Source organism: Syngnathus scovelli, chromosome 12 (assembly GCF_024217435.2).
Source record: "Syngnathus scovelli strain Florida chromosome 12, RoL_Ssco_1.2, whole genome shotgun sequence".
In the NCBI taxonomy this organism is placed as follows: domain Eukaryota; kingdom Metazoa; phylum Chordata; class Actinopteri; order Syngnathiformes; family Syngnathidae; genus Syngnathus; species Syngnathus scovelli.
In genome coordinates, this window is record NC_090858.1 from 9,788,142 (window position 1) to 9,807,382 (window position 19,241).

Below are 19,241 nucleotides of genomic sequence, written 5' to 3' on the forward strand. Positions count from 1 at the left end.
TTTTTTTTCCATTGGATGACGCACGATTAAATTCAGGAATAAATCACATCTCATGGTGGATTCGGGTGCAATATAAATTTGTGAAACGGCATGTGCAAATAATATTCCAACGGGACGTTTATAAAATGCCTGCCTTAAAAAAAAAAGTATGTGCTTTGCCTACTATTGCTGGATTATAGATGTAATTTCCAGTACTAAACACAAGAGGTCACTATGACAATGCAAACAAATTTGTTAGAAAAACCTTTTAATTTTTTTTCTGCCCACCATGTAAACTCATCCCACAAAGCTTGAACAGGAACTTCAATCATAACTGACAATATTACTAATAGAAACAAGCCCAAACCAACAGGAAATAGTGGCATGTGTTACTATAACGTATTTCACATTAAATTACTAATCCCTTGAGCTTTATTCTCAGTTTATGTGCACTCGGGAAAACAATGTCAACATAATAGTGTCCATATTTACAATTCTGTTGGGATTTTATAATGTAAAAATGCAGATAAGAATAGCAATGAGCAATAAAAGGCACAGTAAATTCACCTCAGTGGCACTTTCAGCGGTTACATCACAGTAACGCCGAGTGGCTTCTATTTTGCTCAATACTCGCCGTTTCTCTCGACGCAGCCCACGCCAACTGCATTGTCGGGACACTTGCAGGAGCGACCATTGGGTGTTGCTAAGCAGAGGTGTGTACAGCCGCCGTTGTTCACCGCACAGTAGTTTTGTCCTGTTGGAGGAAGCATACAGATGCAGGAAGGCCCTATTAAAATAAACGAGCATAGCAGGGGAGCGACAGGAAACAGCCTCTTCGTGGTTTGTTTTACAGACATATACATGCTTACAGAAAATACATAGCTAACAGCAGATGTTGGAGGCCCTCCCACTGGTCTGCACATTCCCTGGATTCATGCATGCAGCCTTATCGAGAAGGGAGGATGAGGCCTCGGGCTGTTGTGTGTTCAGTCATATTCAGTCATATTCTCACTCAGTGTTATCTTGGTTTTAGGTCAAAGAGAGAAGCTACACTTTATGGTCGTAAAAACACCCTTGGAATGCTTCAAAGCGGGCCCAGTGCTCATAAAAAAATGGGATTCATTGAAAGCTAGATTTAAGGCCTGATTTGAGGATAGCCGATAAAAGTATGAGGGTCAAGGCCTTTCTAAGAACGGCTCATGAGGAGGACAGTAAACGGAAGGTGACACTGAGCAGGAAGGGGGACTTTGCTCAACTCAACACCGGAGAGAGAAAATGGCAACATGAATCCATATTGCGGACATTGCATTCACCTGAAGGACATTGGGCGTAGGCTGTGGTGATCCCATATAGCTTGGAGCGTTTCTGAGGCTGGAACTCGTCAGACTCCCTGCCCGTATAGCGGTCCACTGTGACCACAGCGTCCCTGTAGTAAATAATACAAAAAAAAGTAAGCGATCTAATACTCAGACAGATGAGAAACTCCTCAAAGTGACCAGTCTGTGTGTTTTGTGTCAGGAGTGAGTAAGTGTGGGCAGATGGGACTGGCAGAGTTTGTTGATGTGCAACTGTGGAAGCGTATACCTTCCCCCAACTGAGGTGGAGAAATTGCAAGCAGCTGCCACTTTTTAGGATGCCTTTCCACATAGACACACATACACACAAACAGACATCCCAACCCCCGCCGATCTAACACCGCCCAAACACACAAAATGAACCACATGGGGGAAAAGCTAGACAGTATCAAGTTGAGAGTGTCTGAGGATGGGAAGCCATCCAAGCTTTTTAATGCCAGTGTAGTGCAAGCTCACATGTTGAATGCCGTGGGAGGTGTGAAGTTTACATTCTGAGAAAAAGTTGGAAAAATATGCATTTGAGGGTCAAACCTCCATTATGCTTGATGTCACATGAGACTCATTATATTCGTGCAACCACTTCAGATAAGTGCCAAGTCGTGCGTCTCTATGTCCTGGCTAATGACTGACCTCCCAGACACACGCAGTACTCTTCTACATGTGAGTTTGTTTCACAAATGTGAGTTCACACTTTTAAATTTGATCATACACTTTAGTTATAATTGCGCAGATTTTCTAGGGGCAATTTTATCTCATGTAAATACAACTTTTGTAACCATGGTGACTGGGCTCCAACAAGGGTGGGAAGCAAACAATTCAAACCTTCGCCAATCTGTGTAGTAGATGTTCTTCCCAAAGGAAGTGACTCCAAAAGGGTACTGAAGGCCCTCCAAGATCTGTCTACGGTCTCCTCGGCCTGGGTTGGTGCACTCCACTTTATGTGTGCCTACACGCAACAGACTACAATCAGCTCTGATTTCCAAATGGCCACTTCATCGCCGCGCCCTCTGACCTACCTGCATCCACCCAACACAGCAGAGAACTCTGGGCGTCGTAGGTCAAGCCGTTCGGCAGGCCCAGATCATCTTTAATAAGCACTCGTCTGTTGGCGCCGTCCATGTAAGAGGTTTCAATCTTGGGAGCGTCTCGGTTCCAATCGGCCCAGTACAGATTACTGTAACGATGACGCGTAGAAATAAATGAATGGAAACAATGTCTCTTATAGTTTTGTAGAATATCATCCAGCCAGCCATTTTCTGCATTTTCTTTTTAAGAAAATATCATCACGCACCCATTGGGTGGGTCCACGATAATAGCACGGGGGTTGACGAGACCGGAGTCTACAATGACACGACGTTGGGAGCCGTCAAGCGAGGCCACCTCGATGCGGTCCGTCACAGAATCAGTCCAGAACATATTTCGTCCCAGGTGGTCGATTGCAATCCCTTCTGGACTCTGCAGATCTTTGACACAAAAAAAAGTCAAATCCACATCTTAAAATTTGTTTCTGACAACTGAGAGATGGATGTAAAGGGAGGTTTTACCTGATCTAATGATCGTCACAGGCTCTCCCCCCTGAATGCTGGCCTTGCTGATTGATGGAGACGTGATCTCTGTCCAGTAGATCATCTTGTCCACGCAGTCGTAGGCCACTCCAATAACTACTTTCTCCTGTGGAACAGACGCCAAACAACAGCTTTGAACCGTGCTTACTTCAAAAACGAGTGATCGCAAATACAAACATGAAGCAGATGTATTTTCTGACATTAATGACGAGAGATAAATCTACCGCCGCACATTACGAAAAAGCCAGGCCAGACTTAAGAACAGCTGCTGTGAAAATCAGAGAAATGCAAATTTCAGTTCCACAAAGCTGATGTTTGTAATTAAGGAGAATGTCACCATGTCCCTCCAATAACGGGCAGGCAGGCCTTGAATTCAAGCTGCCGCGCTGGAAGCAGGATGAACACAACAGGAATCGTGCAGCTTTTTACAAGCACTTTATGAGACACCTCACCTGACGCCTTGAAAATAACAGCTTAATGGTAGTGGAAAAAAAGTTACACCACTCATTAGACCACATGAATCAAGTTGCACTTGTTAGCAGCTGTTCATATAAACTGTCATGGTCTGCTTTGACCACGTGGATCTTAAACAAGATGAGAGATGAAAAGGGAAAAACTCACAGGTAGATGGAGGACAGTCTTGGCGTCTTCTTTCTTCATATCGTAACCTTCAAGGGGGACGTGCTCAATCCTGCCGCTCTGTGCGTACAGCAGATGTGTGCCAGGCGGCAGGGGGTAGATGTCAGGTCGAGGGGTGGGGCCAATGGGTGGTCTCACCCCACCATGGTCAATACCTAACAGACAATGAAAACACAATCATAAATTGACAAAAATCATTTGTAGGAACGGACCAACTGCTTGAAATGTATCTGAAAATAATAGAATGTAAGTGTGTGATATAAAATCAAGTGTAATGAACTCACACATGGGTCGACCACCAGGACCTGAGCGTGTCCCTGGGATCTCCTGTCCGTTGCGGTCCACACACCAGCAGTGTCCTGTGCTGCCATGGCACTGCATGGATTCATAGTTTCCGTTCTCATCACACGTGGGGATGTACTGCCCAACAGGAGGTCGTGGACCACGGGGGCCAAACTCAGTCACACCCAGAAGACTGTCTCTGTGGCTCTCACATTGAGTTTTTGTCCGCTCTGAAAGAAATGCGTGGACATCTTTATTTTCTTTCTCCTTGTTTTATCTTAAATGACACAAAAGCTCTCCCTTAAAAAAAAAAAAAAAAAAAAAAAAAAAAAAAAACAGATGCCAGCTGTGCAAAATTCCCTGCACACAGATGGTTGGACTAAAACAATGGTGAGAATGTGAATGATCCATTTTGTAATTTTTGTACTGTTGATTTTGTATGCAGAACTATGAACACTATTACAAAACTGGCTCCACTCCAGTGGCAGCCATCCAAAACCAAGCAGCTGGATGTTAGCAGACATAACAGAACACATGTTTCCTGTCAGTCCACCGAGGGGTGTGAAATCACATTGGCTGTTGAAGTCATTCATTGGCTTAGCGAGATAAAAAAAAAAAAAAAAAAAAAACTGGCGGCGTGCCTTTAAACTTACCTGGGGAGCAATAAAAGCCATCGCCGTAGTAACCGGGCCTACACTGGCAGGTGAAGGAACCCTGGGTGTTGTAGCACACGGCGTCCTGGTGGCACCTGCCCGGCTGGCATTCGTCTATGTCTTCAAGGCAAAAACAACATGAGCTATCATTCCACTCATGTTATGGTTAGCGTTGCACAGAATGATTTGGGAGTCAAGCAAGGACTCTGACACTATGAATGTGACTTATGGAGCAGCAGCCAAGAAAGAAGCTATACTCTGAAATGTCCATCTGTTTTCTATGTTTTACTATCCCGTTCCAGCAAATACATGATGTAACCCAGCTCACTTCCCCCCGGCTCTTGAGCAGATGGTGCAACAATTCAAGTCTGTATAGTGGATTTGTGTCTCTGAGGTTTTATACCTTGGCAGACTCTTCCATCTCCTGTGAACCCGGGCAGGCAGGAGCAGATGTAGGAGGAACCTCCAGTGTAGCTGCATTGAGCACGCTCAGGAATGTCACAGGTATGAGTACCTTCTTCACACGCGTCCGTGGGTCCATTCACAGCTGATGGGTGAAGGAGGCCAGACAAATGCAGCTGAGTACATGTTTCGTGCTGAGGCTGAAATGTCCACTCGAAACAGCTCCCCTATCAAATCATTCACTTCCAAAGACGTATTTATGTCGTTTCAGAGTAGAGTAGGACTTGCGGAGCTAGAGGGTGGGAGCGGAAGGGCACTGTCCCCCCATATATGATTGATGTTTCATTTTCTGAATTTTTTTCCTGGGAATTTCTTTCCATATTTTCACCCTTCCCTTGCAAGAAACACAAAATGAATCTTTAGTATCTGTATTTTTGAAGAAATCTGGGGTTTTGTAAAAAATACTTTTGTTTTGTTCTGTGGGTTGATGAGCAAACCCATAGAAAGCAAATCCTAGCTCTGCCAGTGCTGTCACAAAAATCTATCATTACTCATGTTTTGTTGCATGAAATAAATTATTTCATTTGGTGAGCCGAGTACCTACCAACACATGTCTGCCCGTCGCTGGCAAACTGATATCCATCGAGACATTCACAGCGGAAGGTGCCAGGCTGGTTGTTGCAAATAGCATGTGAGCCACAAATCTCAGAATTCTCTCTGCACTCATCAGTGTCTAATGGAGATAAGTAACAGTTATCAGACAAGAATCATGTTAATAATAAATGACACGTAATCTCCTAAATCCGGATTTGTCAAATTTGTGTCTTTCATTAGCAGATGACAGGAAATCAGAGAGGAGAGCTAATGAAATGGTTCCAGATAGCATCTGTCTAAAATACATCCTTCCTCTTTGTACTGTATATGCCTTCCTGTCTCACTCTGGTTGAAAAGGGCAACTAGGACTATTGAAAAACGTTCTCCACGCGTGATTTCCCCAAATTAGTGAGATTGTTCAGTCATGAAAGACAAGGCTGGATTGACTAGAAATGTGTGTTCGTCTAATCAACAAATGACGCCAGGGACAAGCTTCTGGGTTTTCTTGAAAGTAAACATTTTGGCAACAATCTACGGAATATTGAAATTGACCATACCGTAACACGTGCGTCCGTCACCAGTGAAGCCAGAGGCGCACTGACATGTGAACTTGGTCCCCTCTTCAGGTCGACAAACCGCATTGGTGTCGCAGCCGTGTCTTCCGGTGAAACATGGATTTTCTTCTGGTTTTCCTCCTGAGAAAAGTCATTTAATTCATAGCAAACACAGTTTTTGCCAGCATGTCATGGTGACACGGCAGGAAATGAGCTAGGAAACAAACAATAATGTTCCGAAGCTCACCGTTGATGTTTCCGATTTTGTTGCTCATGGCGAAGCGAATGAGTTCATTTTTGGGGTCGTACATGACAAAGACCTGGTCCACGTTGAGCATCTGCGTGGGCCGCAAGTCTCTCATGGACTCATCATGCTGACAACCTTGGAAGGAAATGGTCTGACGCCACTGATACGTCCTCGTCTCGTCCTTGGTTCCGTCGGGCAAGTTGACCACGTACTTCCGCGTGGAGGATGAAGTGATTACTGAAAGGAAATAACAATTTTCTTCCCGTCTAAACATGTTCTTAAATTAGTACTGACATTTCCACAATGGGGGTTGACTTACAGTTGCTGCTGTACTGGTAGATCTCAGAGTAGGACTCCACCTGAACGGTGGAGTCGCGAGGCACCTCAGGAACTCGACCCTCCAGGGTTGTGCTCACCGCAAGGTGGTCGTGTTCATCGATTCCTTTAAACTCCTGCCTGATCGTCAGCTTTTCATTCCCGGGTAGAAAGGTGACCTCAGCCTGCCGAGTGAAAACTCCTCCTAGGAGACGAGCACAAAAAGGGTTAATAGAGACCACCACAGCAATAGATTAGCTGCCGCCCCTTGGGTCTGCGCTGAGGTCATTCTTGGGAATTTCAACGAGCACAGCTGTATGATGAATTGTGACATTCGGATACTGAATCTCTCCCTCACCGATAATGCTGAAGCCGTTCTTGAAGCCAGGCTGCTCAAGAGCAAAAGCCCAGCCAATCACACCGCCCAGCGCTGACAGGGGCATCAGCGAGGGTCCGAGGCTCTGAGGGATGTCACTGATGGCCACATAAGAGCGTCCGTCGTTCACCACCACGTAGGAGTGCAGATCGTTGCTGTTGAAGCGCTCCGGAGTGGGAGAGTTGCCCACGTACACCTGGCCGTGTACTTTACCGTTCATCCGCTGAGGTTTTCCTAGCAAGACAAATAAGCATTGTGTCAATATTCATTGACGTTTCACCATATATGGACTGTCGGAGAACAATTTCCAGAAGGCGCCATCATCATTCTGTGTAGCAATGATTTGTTATTCAGTTAAGTTTGGTTTTGTTGTTTTTGACGGGTTTGAAGTGGTACAAGATCTTTACATTTGCATTTTATTTCTTGACTTCTGCTTCATTCTTGTCAGAGTGCAAGCAGCCGAGATGATATCAGCTCAGTAGTACAAATAGTTGCTCTTGTGAATTTTGTCTTGTCTGAAGAGAGTCACTAGAATGATTTGTTTGGCAGTTTTTACAGGGGATGGCTTTTCTGATGCAGCCCACTATTTATTCTTTTTTTTTTTTTTTTATCTGGGATTGGGAGTGGGAATGCGGCAGCATAATACTACACCACTAGCACCAAACCTAAATAGTTGCGACATAAATGAATGCTCAAATAATTTAAAAGTAAAACATTCCATGAATCCCAACTAGAGTAAGTGAGGCCACCGTTGTAACGGGGGAAAACATATTTAACACTTTGCAGAACAAATTCAACTGCTACGTTATACTATTTTATCTGGTTACTTTTCATGTTTTTTTTTTTTTATTATTATGGTGATATTTTAAGATTTGTAGCAGGCTTATTTAAAGCTGATAACATGTAAGCGATTAAATGTTGTCCTACTCCGCAGTAAAGAGGCATGATGGGTCTATTTTGAGCAAATTTAATCATACGACAAAAAGGGTGTAAAATTTAAAAAAAGGAATTTAATATCGTCTCGTGATACATTGCCAGATCTACATGAACCCAACCACTTAATCTGTCCAAAAAAAGCAACTTCTTCTAATTGTATGTGAACATAATGTGGCCATACCCTCTGCCACGCACTGTATCCCATTGCCATAGAAACCAGGCCTGCAGTGACAGCAATATCCACTGGAGTGGTCCTTGCAGTCAGCAAATTGGGAACACTTTTGTCTGTTATTTGAGCATGTGCCAAGGTTGTACGCAAACACTGAAACACAGAAGCACAAGCAGAAAATGATATAAATTCAATCCAGTGACATCAACAGGCAGCATTACAGCTCACCATCGACATTTATATCCGTGTCTTCCACCACCAGCACTTCTGAATTGTCAGGTCGGTAGGGCTGGTATTGAACGGGTTCTACCTGGATCTGTCCCTCATCTGGTTCAACAGGAGGGTAAACCTCTTGCTGTCCATTCGTATACACAACGCCCCTGGAATCAGGGGCTTCTTCTATGTCGACGGTGGAACGGGACAATGTTGCCTCAGTGGGCAGCTCGCTCACCTCTCCTGGAGCCACATTAGTAAAATAAGGCGACGTTCCAATCTCATAAACCCAAACCCCCCTGAGTCCTGAGTTGGTCTGCCTAAAAGAGTGAAAACACATTTTTCAATGAAAGCAACACAATGGAAATGTACGACGTGACTTACTCGGCTAAAGCACTGATGGATGCGTCTTCGTCATTGGTGGTGCGGTAGTATGGGCCCTGACTGGAAAACAGGAAACCTTGAACCAGGCCTTTACTGAAGCCAGCGTGCAGGATGACGCTAGTCTCCCCTACGGGAGTATTTGTATACTGTATCCCATCTCTGGGATATAGCATTAGAGCATATGAAGAAGGTCCCACTGATGCAATGGCCAGTTGAAAGGTGTTTCTCTGTTAAGGGAAAAATGGCATGAGCATTTAATTCATGAGTGTGCCTTCAGTATCTATTTGCCATTCAAACAGACTAGTGGCTGATGCTGACATAGTTTGCAGCCCTAAAGGCCAAAAGGTCACGTCTACAAACCACTCAGACATCTTCTATCTTTCACATGATCACATCATTATGAGGCTCACTTTCTTCTCGCCGGTGCTTTCAGTCTCCTTTTGGGCGACGTCTATCCAGGTGATGACCACCACGTGGGTTGGACTGACTTCTTGGTCTTCTGGGAAGGCTCGGTTGATGTGCTCCGCAGCCCGACGCAGCACATCCGGGCTGCTGTCTTCACGGAAGAAAACGTTCCCCTCTGCATCGCTTGTGTCAAGATCTCCGTGCAGAGCGGCGATCATTCCGAAAGAAGCGGGCATTTTGCCAAGGTAGGACGACTCGGTTTTGGGCTGTGCGGTGGCGATAAAGCCGTTCGTGTTGATCTGAAATGACAAGATGAGGATTGGCGAGGCTTGTAACTAGGGACGACTTTGTTCACAAGAACTAGGACAGACACGTGAAGGACTGTTCCAGTCCAATGTGTCCCGCTTTGATCTCTATCCCAAACTCATTAGACTAATGATCCAAGGCTGCTGCTAGGCGGCACATGAGCGCTGATGAACAAGATGCCATTGGACAAAGATTTTACTTTCTTCGCAAGGCAGATGAAAAGAGGAGCTGGGATCATGTCAAAAACACACGCAGACGCCCCCGGCACATGGGGCTCCTTCACTTCCTGATCAGGGGGTGGGCGGTGGGGGGGGAGCAAGAGCGCTACGTTTCCTGTCCTTGCCCCTGACCAGCAGCCCCAGAGAGCCTCAAGTAATCTTCATTACAGCCACTTCCTGGCTCAAAAGCTGGGAAAATGGTCAGTCAGTATGCGATTCAGACCTTTTAAGTAAGTTGGCATTGCGTATCACAACTATTTATTGTATATTTGTTTTTGGGTCGGTTAAAGCTTTGTCAGATATGGAGGTGAGTGTTTCCCCACCGGGCACAGACACAGACACTAGTTCTTGTTTTATCTGCTGCGTGAAGAATTTTAATTGGAGCTGACTAATATGTTCGTGGTGGGTGACGTAACGGAACAGAGGGGAAACCCCACGCATGTTTTTGTTTTAGTAAAAAAAATATTTATTCCCAATTTCGGGCACAGATATGCACCAAGAAAATTCCCACATGACTCAAAAGTGCCTGATTGGACATCGAAGTTGCAGATAGAAACCTTCACAAAAAAAGTTTGTCAGTTAAAGGCAGTATTTGTAGCTATATGAATTCCTCTGGTAACCAGAATCTGGTTAAATACATTATTCTCTCATGCATTAAAGCTGAAAACAAAGACACAGCCCTTTTATTTAAAAAGCAGATTGGGGGAATATAAAGGGTTGCTTGTGTGTCCCACACAATGGTGGATCTTTCATACAAATTTGAATTGTTGCATTTTTTGACATTAATATGCTCCTCATAAGAACTTCAGTGATAGGGCAGGAAACAGCTGAAAACATTACTTTTGGGAAGTAGGCTACATTCACACAAAAGAATAGCCAACCACTTGGTTATATACCTAAGTATGAGGCACTTTGGGCTGTAGGTCAACAGTGAAGTGATAACCTGGGGCTGCAAGAATGTGAGAAGGGCACGTGCATTCCAAACGATTCATGCAATCTTTGTGATAACCAAGCCAATATTTACGAAAAAAATACGTTATTCTTTGACCCATATGCTTTTGTCGTTTGATAAACCCCAAAGAAGTGCGTAATTGCGCAAGACCATCGTGGATAGTCCAACCATAACCAGAGGACGTTTTGAAGTTTTTAGTTCTATGGTAGTAATAGTAAAATGCGGATTTACTTACAAAGATGCTGTTAAAAGTGCCATCATAAAAGAGAACAGGCTTTTCCAGTTCAAGTCTGTGCGTGAGGTCATCGCCCGCGTCCAACTGTTGATCTCCAGCGCTCGGACCGAACGGGAAAAAGTCTCCTCGCGTTAAGCTCTGTGCCGACGCCACCATTGCGAGGAAAGAGGCGCAGACGAGCCACGCTTGCTCCAGCCAAGCCATTGCTCGTGTTCTAGAGGGGCTTCGGAGCAGTCCTGGTTGTGCTTGAGTCTGCAGCACAGTGATCGGAGCGGAGGAGGTCCACGGAGCAGAGTGACGCCCGGCCTCCAGTGAGGAAAGTTCAGGCAGAGTTTGAAGGACTTGGGGCGGAGTTGAGCTGAGCTGAGGGGGGCGCTCGGGGCTTCTTTCATCAAATAGCAATACTAGAAAAGGAAATGAGAAGGAGGGCATGCTTGATCTTAAAGGCAGATTCCTCAAGTAGTTTCTTTCACTTTGGAAAAAAAACCCCATCACAAATCTCACATTAAGCTTTCACTTTACTTTTACGTTGCTATATCACCACACACCTGGAAAAAATAATAACCTCTCGTAGTGCCATTATCTTGACCAACATAAAGACTACAGTATCTTGGAAAACTTATTAAACTTAAATTAAGTATCTTATAATCCACATTTGTGTAGTTTAGAAATGTATATTTGAATAAATAAATTAAAGAAATAGATAAACAAATTAATCAATACTGATTCGGTTAAAGTAAGCTGCACATAAGAATTGTAAGTGGATATTTAAAGAACAGTTATCAAATTAAATGCAACCACACTGAGATTAAAATATAAACACAACTGAATCTATCTATCTATCTATCTATCTATCTATCTATCTATCTATCTATCTATCTATCTATCTATCTATCTATCTATCTATCTATCTATCTATCTATCTATCTATCTATCTATCTATCTATCTATCTATCTATCTATCTATCTATCTATCTATCTATCTATCTATCTATCTATCCATCCATCCATCCATCCATCCATCCATCCATCCATCCATCAAAAGGTTGTTTTTCCTTCAAAAAAGAACGAAGAAAAAGGGAAAAGAAAAGTTGTCTTTGTTTATTTACAATCTTTACATCTACCATGACCAAGGTGTTGTTGTTTTTGCATTTATTGTTATCTGCTGAATTAATTATGCAGTTCCTCAAGGGTCATGTTAACTCTACCTGGATTTCCACCACACCTATTGTTGAATAATCATACCTGTTGAAATCTCAAATTAGTTTCATCTCCTTCTTGTCAAGTGAAATTTTACTCATTCAAACTACGGCAGTGGAGAAGAAGCCCAGCTTTTGCCATCGTGAAGTGAAACGTCCTTTACTGTATTATCTACCTCAGTTTATAAAGAATCCAAATAAAGGATCCACTGTGTGAAGATCCACTGAAGCCATATTAGTGCATTTGGAGGCAAGCCAGAGGCCCATCGGGGCACTGACATCACCGCATGGCCCAGTGACCACCAACAGAACCTGATGGCCACTTGGATTAAAACATTATGACCACAGACGAGACACTCAACATTCAGGCTATTTTTTTTTCCTCTTGTTTTATGGATGGACAGCCACTTGAGTCTGTTAGCTCGTTTTCATGCCAGTTGACCTTAATGCGTCATCTTCTTAAACTTATTCATTCTTCAAAACAAGCCAATTTGCCTTGTTTTGAATAGTTGAGCCAGCTGCATCCACATTGTGTTTCTGGACCGTATAGGCTACCTCAGATGTTTATACAGCAGACAAAATAACGATAAATTGAGCCTTGCGCTTACATCAATCCTGACCACATTTGTGCAATTTTGGAAAGTGAATGAGGCAAGAGTTTTAGAGTTCACTGTATTTGGCTTAGATACCCTTATAGAGTAAATGTAAACGTAGAACTGTACCATGTTTCCATGTATAACATAGGTTAACAGTGCCATCAAGTGACCAATGTGGGTAATGAGATGGGGGCGCTGGAAAAAACATTTTAACCATGCATACAAGTTTTCTTTACAATGTATCCTAGTCCAACCCAAATAACTTTGAATGAGAGGTAAGGTACATCTCGAGGTGACAGGAAACATCATTTCTTTCCCATATTTACACCAGTGGGAAATTTGTAGTCTTTTGGTAAGCTAATAGGATAACATATACGTCTTTGGAGTGCAACATAAATAGTAAATTCAGGTTCCACTGAGATTTGAACTCAGATCGCTGGATTCAGAGTCCAGAGTGCTAACCATTACACCACGGAACCCTGCTTTCTGTGCTTTGGGATTGTGCAGTGTTACAACGGTGTGGAGTGATGAATGCGGTCAACATATGACCTTCCCACTTTGGCCTCTTGCATTTTCACATGCTCCACTGATGTGAAACCACCCCCACACTTATCACCAATTTTGCAAACCTTGCTCATATTTGACTTGATTCAGACATTTTAACATAATAAACGGTCATTGTCTTCACACTACTCGTTCAAGAGATTAACCCCCATGTCTTTTGTGATAAACACTGATATTAAATGTATTAGTGTTTAAAACCACAGACAGGGCGGAGACGAAAGTTTTGCAATAGGAAATGTGAGTTCCACGTCTTCACCCACTAAAATGGGCGTATGAGTGACTGTTTAATACGAGCTTCCTACTAACTAGGCTTCAGAGTGACATTTTGTTTTTAGGGGCACCATCAAAATGCATCATCATACAGACACCAGCCTCTAATAATTTCATTATTCCTTTTTTTTTTAGCGACAGTTTGTGATATGGTATGCCTAAAGTTTTTTAATTAATTACTAGCAGCTTTCATTTCCAGTCAAACTTGCTTAAAGTGGCACCATATGTTTACAAAAAATGAGAAAGTCTTTAAGTCTGCATGATCTAAACATTGCCATTTTAGCATCAAAATTGAGCATTATCTTCTTTGAACTTGATGCTGCGGCTGCTGAGTGTACGTGCGAAGCAGCACTTGTCTCCAGGGAACCCTTTAGCTGGCATGAAGCCCTCCCTGACAGGGTTAAAGGTACAGCAAGCGTACGTCAGCCGACGCGTCCAGTGACGTCACTGCAAAGGGGGCGTGCCATGCAGCGAGATCCAGCCATCCGACCAGGGAGGGAGGTTGCAGGATCTGGTCCTGTGCAGCTTCCTTGCTGCCGCCGTCTGTGCACCTCCGAGAGCGAGCGGCCATCCTCATCCGATCATGTGCTTGTGCTTGTGTCAGGCTCAGGAAGTGAGCCTCATTCCTCCCTTGCCGCTTCCTTTCTCTTGACTGCGTTGTCGTGCATGCTAAGTCGCTTCGTCTGCACCGGCTTGAGCTGCTTTTGACGCGGTCGCTGGTCAGGAGCCGGGCTCCTCCTCCTCCTTCTCGTCCTCATCGCGGAGACACTCATGGAGGCCCCGGTGGAGGAGACTCGGGAGTCGTTCCCCCTGCCCACTCTCACGCCGGCCGTGCCCCCTTACGTGACCCTGGGTCTGACGGTGGTCTACAGCGCCTTCTACTCACTGCTCTTCATCTTCATCTACGTCCAACTGTGGTTGGTGCTGCGCTACCGGCACAAGCGCTTCAGCTACCAGACCGTGTTCCTGTTCCTGTGCCTGCTGTGGTCGGCCCTGCGCACGGTGCTCTTCTCCTTCTACTTCAAGAACTTTGTGACGGCCAACACTTTGGGGCCTTTTCCCTTCTGGCTGCTGTACTGCTTCCCCGTGTGCCTGCAGTTCTTCACACTGAGCCTCATGAACCTCTACTTTGCACAGGTGAGTGCAAACATGATCCCGTCATTTGCAAAGGGGATATGCAAACAAAATCAAGACCCAGGATCTGAAATGAATGTAAGAAACTCTGTTACACCTGCACAGTCTAATATTGTTGTGGTAAGGCAGAACTGTCTTGTACAGAGAGGTTAATATTTGCTAATATTTTCTTATATACCACAAAGGGGGGGAATATTTATATTTTTTCACACCACCTGCAAAAACTATGCAGGTTTCCAAGTGTTCATGAGCGACATTAAACTTTAGTGGTTTAGTTGGTAAGTGTAAGACTTTCAAGCAGTTTAAATCCCACTTTAGTTAAAGTACACTCTCAAACCATTAAAAAGATACAAACATACACCTATATTTAAAAAAAAAAACATTGCCATCGACAGGCTCACAAAAGCATTTGTATTGCAGTGTCATAACCCTTTAAGCAACAAATATTTGAACAGAAACAATGGAGCAGCACATGTAGACAGATACCGTAACAATACTCAGGGGCTTGTTTACTTTTTCCTCTGTACGTAACTAACAACAAATATGACTGCGGTATATTGAGGTGGTTCAACCGACTCCTTGTACAAACATTGTGTTAAAAAAAAAAAAACGTAAAAACAGAATACAATGATCTGTAAAATATTTCCCAAATATTTAATATTCAAATCAACATTTTTGGTTATCCTCTTATTTTGAATTTAATGCCTGCAGCATATTAAAAAAAAAAAATGGGACAGTGGCAGCAAAACAATTGACGCATGGTCAACAAACACCTGTTCAAAACATTCCACAGGTAAACAAGAGGATCAGGCTGAATTTCCAAAAATTGATAAGAGTACCATGCTACTGCTTTTAATTTTTATAAATTTAACTCCAATTTTTTTATGCAATATTTAAGACTCTCATAAGATTGTAATTGTGCACTTAATGTTGTGTGCCATATGTATAAACGTCCACTTCCTCAGTGATGACAAACTGAAACTGAAGTTCTATTTATAATCAATTTATTGACAATAGTCGTCCTACAGACGTGTCAGTGTGATAACACACTTCGTTCCAATCAGCTTTTACGAATGACTCATTCCTCATCTGCTTACGTAATTCGCATATCAAACAAAAGCTTCTCAGCCCGCTAACTAAAGTATATTCTTAGCTGCAGTAGAAAATGTGTGGGGGGAAAAGTGTAAGCCAGCAAGCTTCCTGTTTGATTATTTTTATTTTTTTTATTTTGTACTTGCTGCAATTTGAATACAGAAGTGAAGACGGGTTGTTGCATCACAACACGAGGTATTTACAGTACACCATTTTCTCTTTCTCGTAACAGGTCGTGTTCAAGGCCAAGTCCAAATATGCACCAGAGCTCCTGAGATACAGGTAAGATAAAGTCATGTGACAAATCGTAGTGTGCTAAAAAGAGTTACGGTCTGCGTAGTACAAAATTTGCATCCATCTCATGCGTCCACAATTTCTTGAATTTGGACAATAACTCAACTAAGTGAATCTTTTGTGTCTCCGCAAGGCTGCCACTGTACCTTGTCTTCCTGTTCATGAGCGTGCTGTTTTTGGCCGTCAACTTGGTGTGCGCCATGCTAGTGAGGACATCGTCTGCGGACGCCCGCACTGTGGTGCTGGTGAGGGTTGCCATCAACGACACCCTCTTCGTCTTGTGCGCCGTCTCGCTCTCGCTGTGTCTCTACAAGATTGCCAAAATGTCCTTGGCTAACATTTATCTGGAATCCAAGGTGAGTAATGAGCAATCACGTTTAAGAACGCAGATGACATTTTTTGGTTTGATGTTCTTGTGATTTTTTTTTCAGGGAACGTCGGTGTGCCAGGTGAGTGCCATAGGAGCCATTGTTATCCTCCTGTACACGTCCAGGGCCTGCTACAACCTGGTGGTCCTGGGACTGTCCAATAAGAGCATCAACTCCTTTGACTATGACTGGTACAACGTTTCTGACCAGGTAAGACTCAGAATTTCATCTCATATTGCATTTAATTGCAAAACTTTTTGTTTTTTTGGTGCAATGACCGCTAAAGCAATATTTTGACCGACCGGCGTAGAAACAAATGCTCTCTTACTTTAGGCAATTTATTAGGTCGCTAGTGGTCCATACTCGAAGTAGCCCCTTAATAAATAAAATAAAATAAAAAAAGAAGAGAAGATCACCAGCTCACTAGCAACCCAAATGAAGTCAGAATAAATCAAATAGCAAGAATTAAAACTCTCTGAATTATTCTCTACATGTTTGTATTTTCTTTCAGGCAGATCTACAGTCCACTCTAGGCGACACAGGCTACGTGGTCTTTGGGGTGATCTTGTTCATATGGGAGCTGCTCCCCACTTCTCTTGTTGTTTTCTTCTTCAGAGTCCGCCAGCCCAACCTGGACAGGGTGAGTCACCAGTAAGCTTTGTATTGCTAAGTATTGCTTCCTTTTTGCATCGTCCAGGGATTACAAAATTCACTGCACCTTGTGCAATACTGGAAGCTTAATCATGAGAAGTCGTTGTGGTGCAACTGTTATCAGCGTGATGTTTAGTGGAAGGAGCTGAAGGAGACTGTAAGTGATGTTTCATTGAAACCAGAAGAAAACAAGCAATGTGGGTCTGTCTTGTCTCACAGACCGGCTCTGGGATTCCAAGTCACGTCTTCTCGTCCAGGGCTTATTTCTTCGACAACCCTCGACGTTACGACAGTGATGATGACCTCGCATGGAGCGTCATGCCTCAGAACATCCAAGCCAGGTTTAAAACATTATTCCTTAAAAATGTAGTTACAAGAAGAGATGTTTAATGCGCGAGCAAAACACTGTTTTGGCTCACTGAGTGTTTTTAAGATACAATTTCTGTAATTAAAAAAAATACTTGTGACCCTTGAACTTAAAAGTTTGCCTACTTCAGACTCAATGACACCCCTTTGTGTTTGTGACAGTTTGGTTGCCGACAGTTACGAGTGGGGGAGCCAGAGTAACAGCATCAGCGCGTACGTCGGAGGGGACGACATTTACCACCTGCCGCCTCCTCCAGAGGAGCTCAACCATTACTGACATGAGGTCACAATGAATTCCTTAACTCCAAATGTTTTTTGCACACCATTACTATCCTTGTCAAGCACACTGGACTCGATATATTCACATTAGTTCAATAAAAGAACGTGCCAGTATATGAAGGATTACTTATGGGAAGACGATTTGCACAATTCATGTACAAACAGGGCACAATCTTACTACTCATTTTTTTTCGTTATATTGACATCTGATTAATATATTTCCTGACCCTTTGTATTATGCACTCTATCCCTATGTACTGTATGTGTATTTCTTTTCATACAAATTTATTATATAGTAGTTTAGATCATGAAAACAATCAAATAGAAATGTAGTAGTGAAATATATATTTTTAAAGTCACTTATTTTTTTCTGATAAATGGACACAATAGAACAGGTGGATACTTTTTGTGCATGTAATTCTATGCAGGTGCATCTCATTAAATTTGAATTTCATAAATATCCCTATCCCAAAATGTGGACGTTGTTGTCCTCAAAGGCATGTCCCTTCCGTTTGAGAGCCTTTGTTTTTAATGATTGCTAATATTGTACAGTAACTATCAGAAGACTGTATATTATCTTAATTGAACTATTTAATGGATGCCAAAAATATTGGCACTTGGCTCCGGTGGTCAGTCTTCTCCAAATCAATGCTTGTTCTTATGGTGCAGTTAGCCACGTCCACGATGTGGCTAAAGGGGTCCTTATTTGTGAATTTTAATAAGTCCATAAATTAGAACTAAAGAAGCTTTTTACATTTAAGGTGAAACATATTCACCAAACATTTCCACTTATCTTGATTCAACCAGCTGTCCTGTAATATTTTTTTTTAATTTATTGAGATGCAACTGTAGACACATTGGTTACATAGGGTTAACTTTCAAAATGTAATGTAAAAAATATTTCATACTCCATTTTGATTGACAGTTAGATGTATTATTTTGACTGTTTATTGTAGTTTGCACTGGTGTAAAACCTAAATGAATATCACAGCTCTCTCTGCTTCTGGTTTTGTAAGAGCAAAATGATTAGAAACACTGAGTGTGATCACTGTGTGGTTCTACACCACTGCAACAATCCAGTTCATCAAGTTTATTATGAGAGTGGATGTTTTTATACGGTGTGTAGTGAACTGGAATGAGGAAAAAGACCAACAGGCCATATTTGCTTTGTAAATTCACTGGTTTTATTAACGCTATTTTCATGAGGCTGGAGTCCAAATTGTGTAGATATGCATACAGATTGTACCTTGAAATTTATTGTGCTATCAATTGAAAAATTAAACCATCTATAGTATTTTATTGAAGGTATTTTCTGACCTCTGATTCGTTGCCAAATGAAGGAAACATTGTAAGGAAAAGTTCTTTTCTCATGAAGCTCTTTTTAAAGTTATACATAACTGGACCCCTGCTCAATCTGTTGTACATTAGAGTGGTCACTTTAAGACACTAAATTAATTTGTGACCTTTTGTAAATCAGCTTCCATTATATGGAAATAAGTGCATTAAATATTGAGATCCATGCATCCATTCTTTGAATCGCAAAGAAAATAAAATTTGTGATATACCATTGACCTCCCGCAGGTGGCAGTGTTAAACTAGATTTGAAGAGTGACGCTATTCATTGAGCATTTGGATTCAAATAGCTTTCT

General features: G+C 42.7%; 2 protein-coding genes and 1 non-coding gene across 3 annotated transcripts; 1 reads left to right on the forward strand and 2 right to left on the reverse strand.

The window, feature by feature from the left end:
• Window positions 1–230: 230 nt before the first annotated feature.
• On the reverse strand, window positions 231–11,108 carry nid1a (nidogen 1a). Its single transcript, XM_049735071.2, has 20 exons — window positions 10,780–11,108; window positions 9,074–9,367; window positions 8,664–8,890; window positions 8,295–8,599; window positions 8,079–8,219; window positions 6,944–7,195; window positions 6,590–6,790; window positions 6,271–6,507; window positions 6,027–6,164; window positions 5,480–5,608; window positions 4,877–5,020; window positions 4,474–4,593; window positions 3,823–4,050; window positions 3,521–3,693; window positions 2,879–3,005; window positions 2,626–2,797; window positions 2,351–2,508; window positions 2,157–2,280; window positions 1,293–1,405; window positions 231–733 (listed from the first exon to the last, which is right to left on the reverse strand). The coding sequence occupies exons 1-20, from the start codon at window positions 10,981–10,983 to the stop codon at window positions 603–605; spliced, it is 3,618 nt and encodes a 1,205-aa protein (XP_049591028.1). The 5' UTR covers window positions 10,984–11,108; the 3' UTR covers window positions 231–602.
• Window positions 11,109–12,981: 1,873 nt separating this feature from the next.
• Window positions 12,982–13,053, reverse strand: trnaq-cug (transfer RNA glutamine (anticodon CUG)). The gene has a single exon. It is a non-coding gene; the product is annotated as a tRNA-Gln (tRNA).
• Window positions 13,054–13,862: 809 nt separating this feature from the next.
• Window positions 13,863–18,891, forward strand: gpr137ba (G protein-coupled receptor 137Ba). The gene is made up of 7 exons (XM_049735783.2): window positions 13,863–14,545; window positions 15,867–15,916; window positions 16,062–16,284; window positions 16,360–16,506; window positions 16,808–16,936; window positions 17,167–17,288; window positions 17,476–18,891. Exons 1-7 carry the CDS (start codon window positions 14,180–14,182, stop codon window positions 17,588–17,590), a joined length of 1,152 nt encoding a protein of 383 aa, XP_049591740.1. The 5' UTR covers window positions 13,863–14,179; the 3' UTR covers window positions 17,591–18,891.
• The last annotated feature ends 350 nt before the right edge of the window (window positions 18,892–19,241 follow it).

What these genes read in the sequence shown, in the direction of transcription:
- nid1a (XM_049735071.2), bottom strand. Translation starts at nt 10,983, where the DNA reads ATGGCTTGGCTGGAGCAAGCGTGGCTCGTCTGCGCCTCTTTCCTCGCA. An exon ending in GAACGGCTTCAGCATTATCG is followed by an intron (nt 6,791 to 6,943) that starts GTGAGGGAGAGA and finishes CTCGTCTCCTAG; the next exon opens with GAGGAGTTTTCACTCGGCAG. An exon ending in CTACGCCCAATGTCCTTCAG is followed by an intron (nt 734 to 1,292) that starts GTGAATGCAATG and finishes TTCCTCCAACAG; the next exon opens with GACAAAACTACTGTGCGGTG.
- gpr137ba (XM_049735783.2), top strand. Translation starts at nt 14,180, where the DNA reads ATGGAGGCCCCGGTGGAGGAGACTCGGGAGTCGTTCCCCCTGCCCACT. An exon ending in GGTACAACGTTTCTGACCAG is followed by an intron (nt 16,507 to 16,807) that starts GTAAGACTCAGA and finishes ATTTTCTTTCAG; the next exon opens with GCAGATCTACAGTCCACTCT. An exon ending in CCTCAGAACATCCAAGCCAG is followed by an intron (nt 17,289 to 17,475) that starts GTTTAAAACATT and finishes TGTTTGTGACAG; the next exon opens with TTTGGTTGCCGACAGTTACG.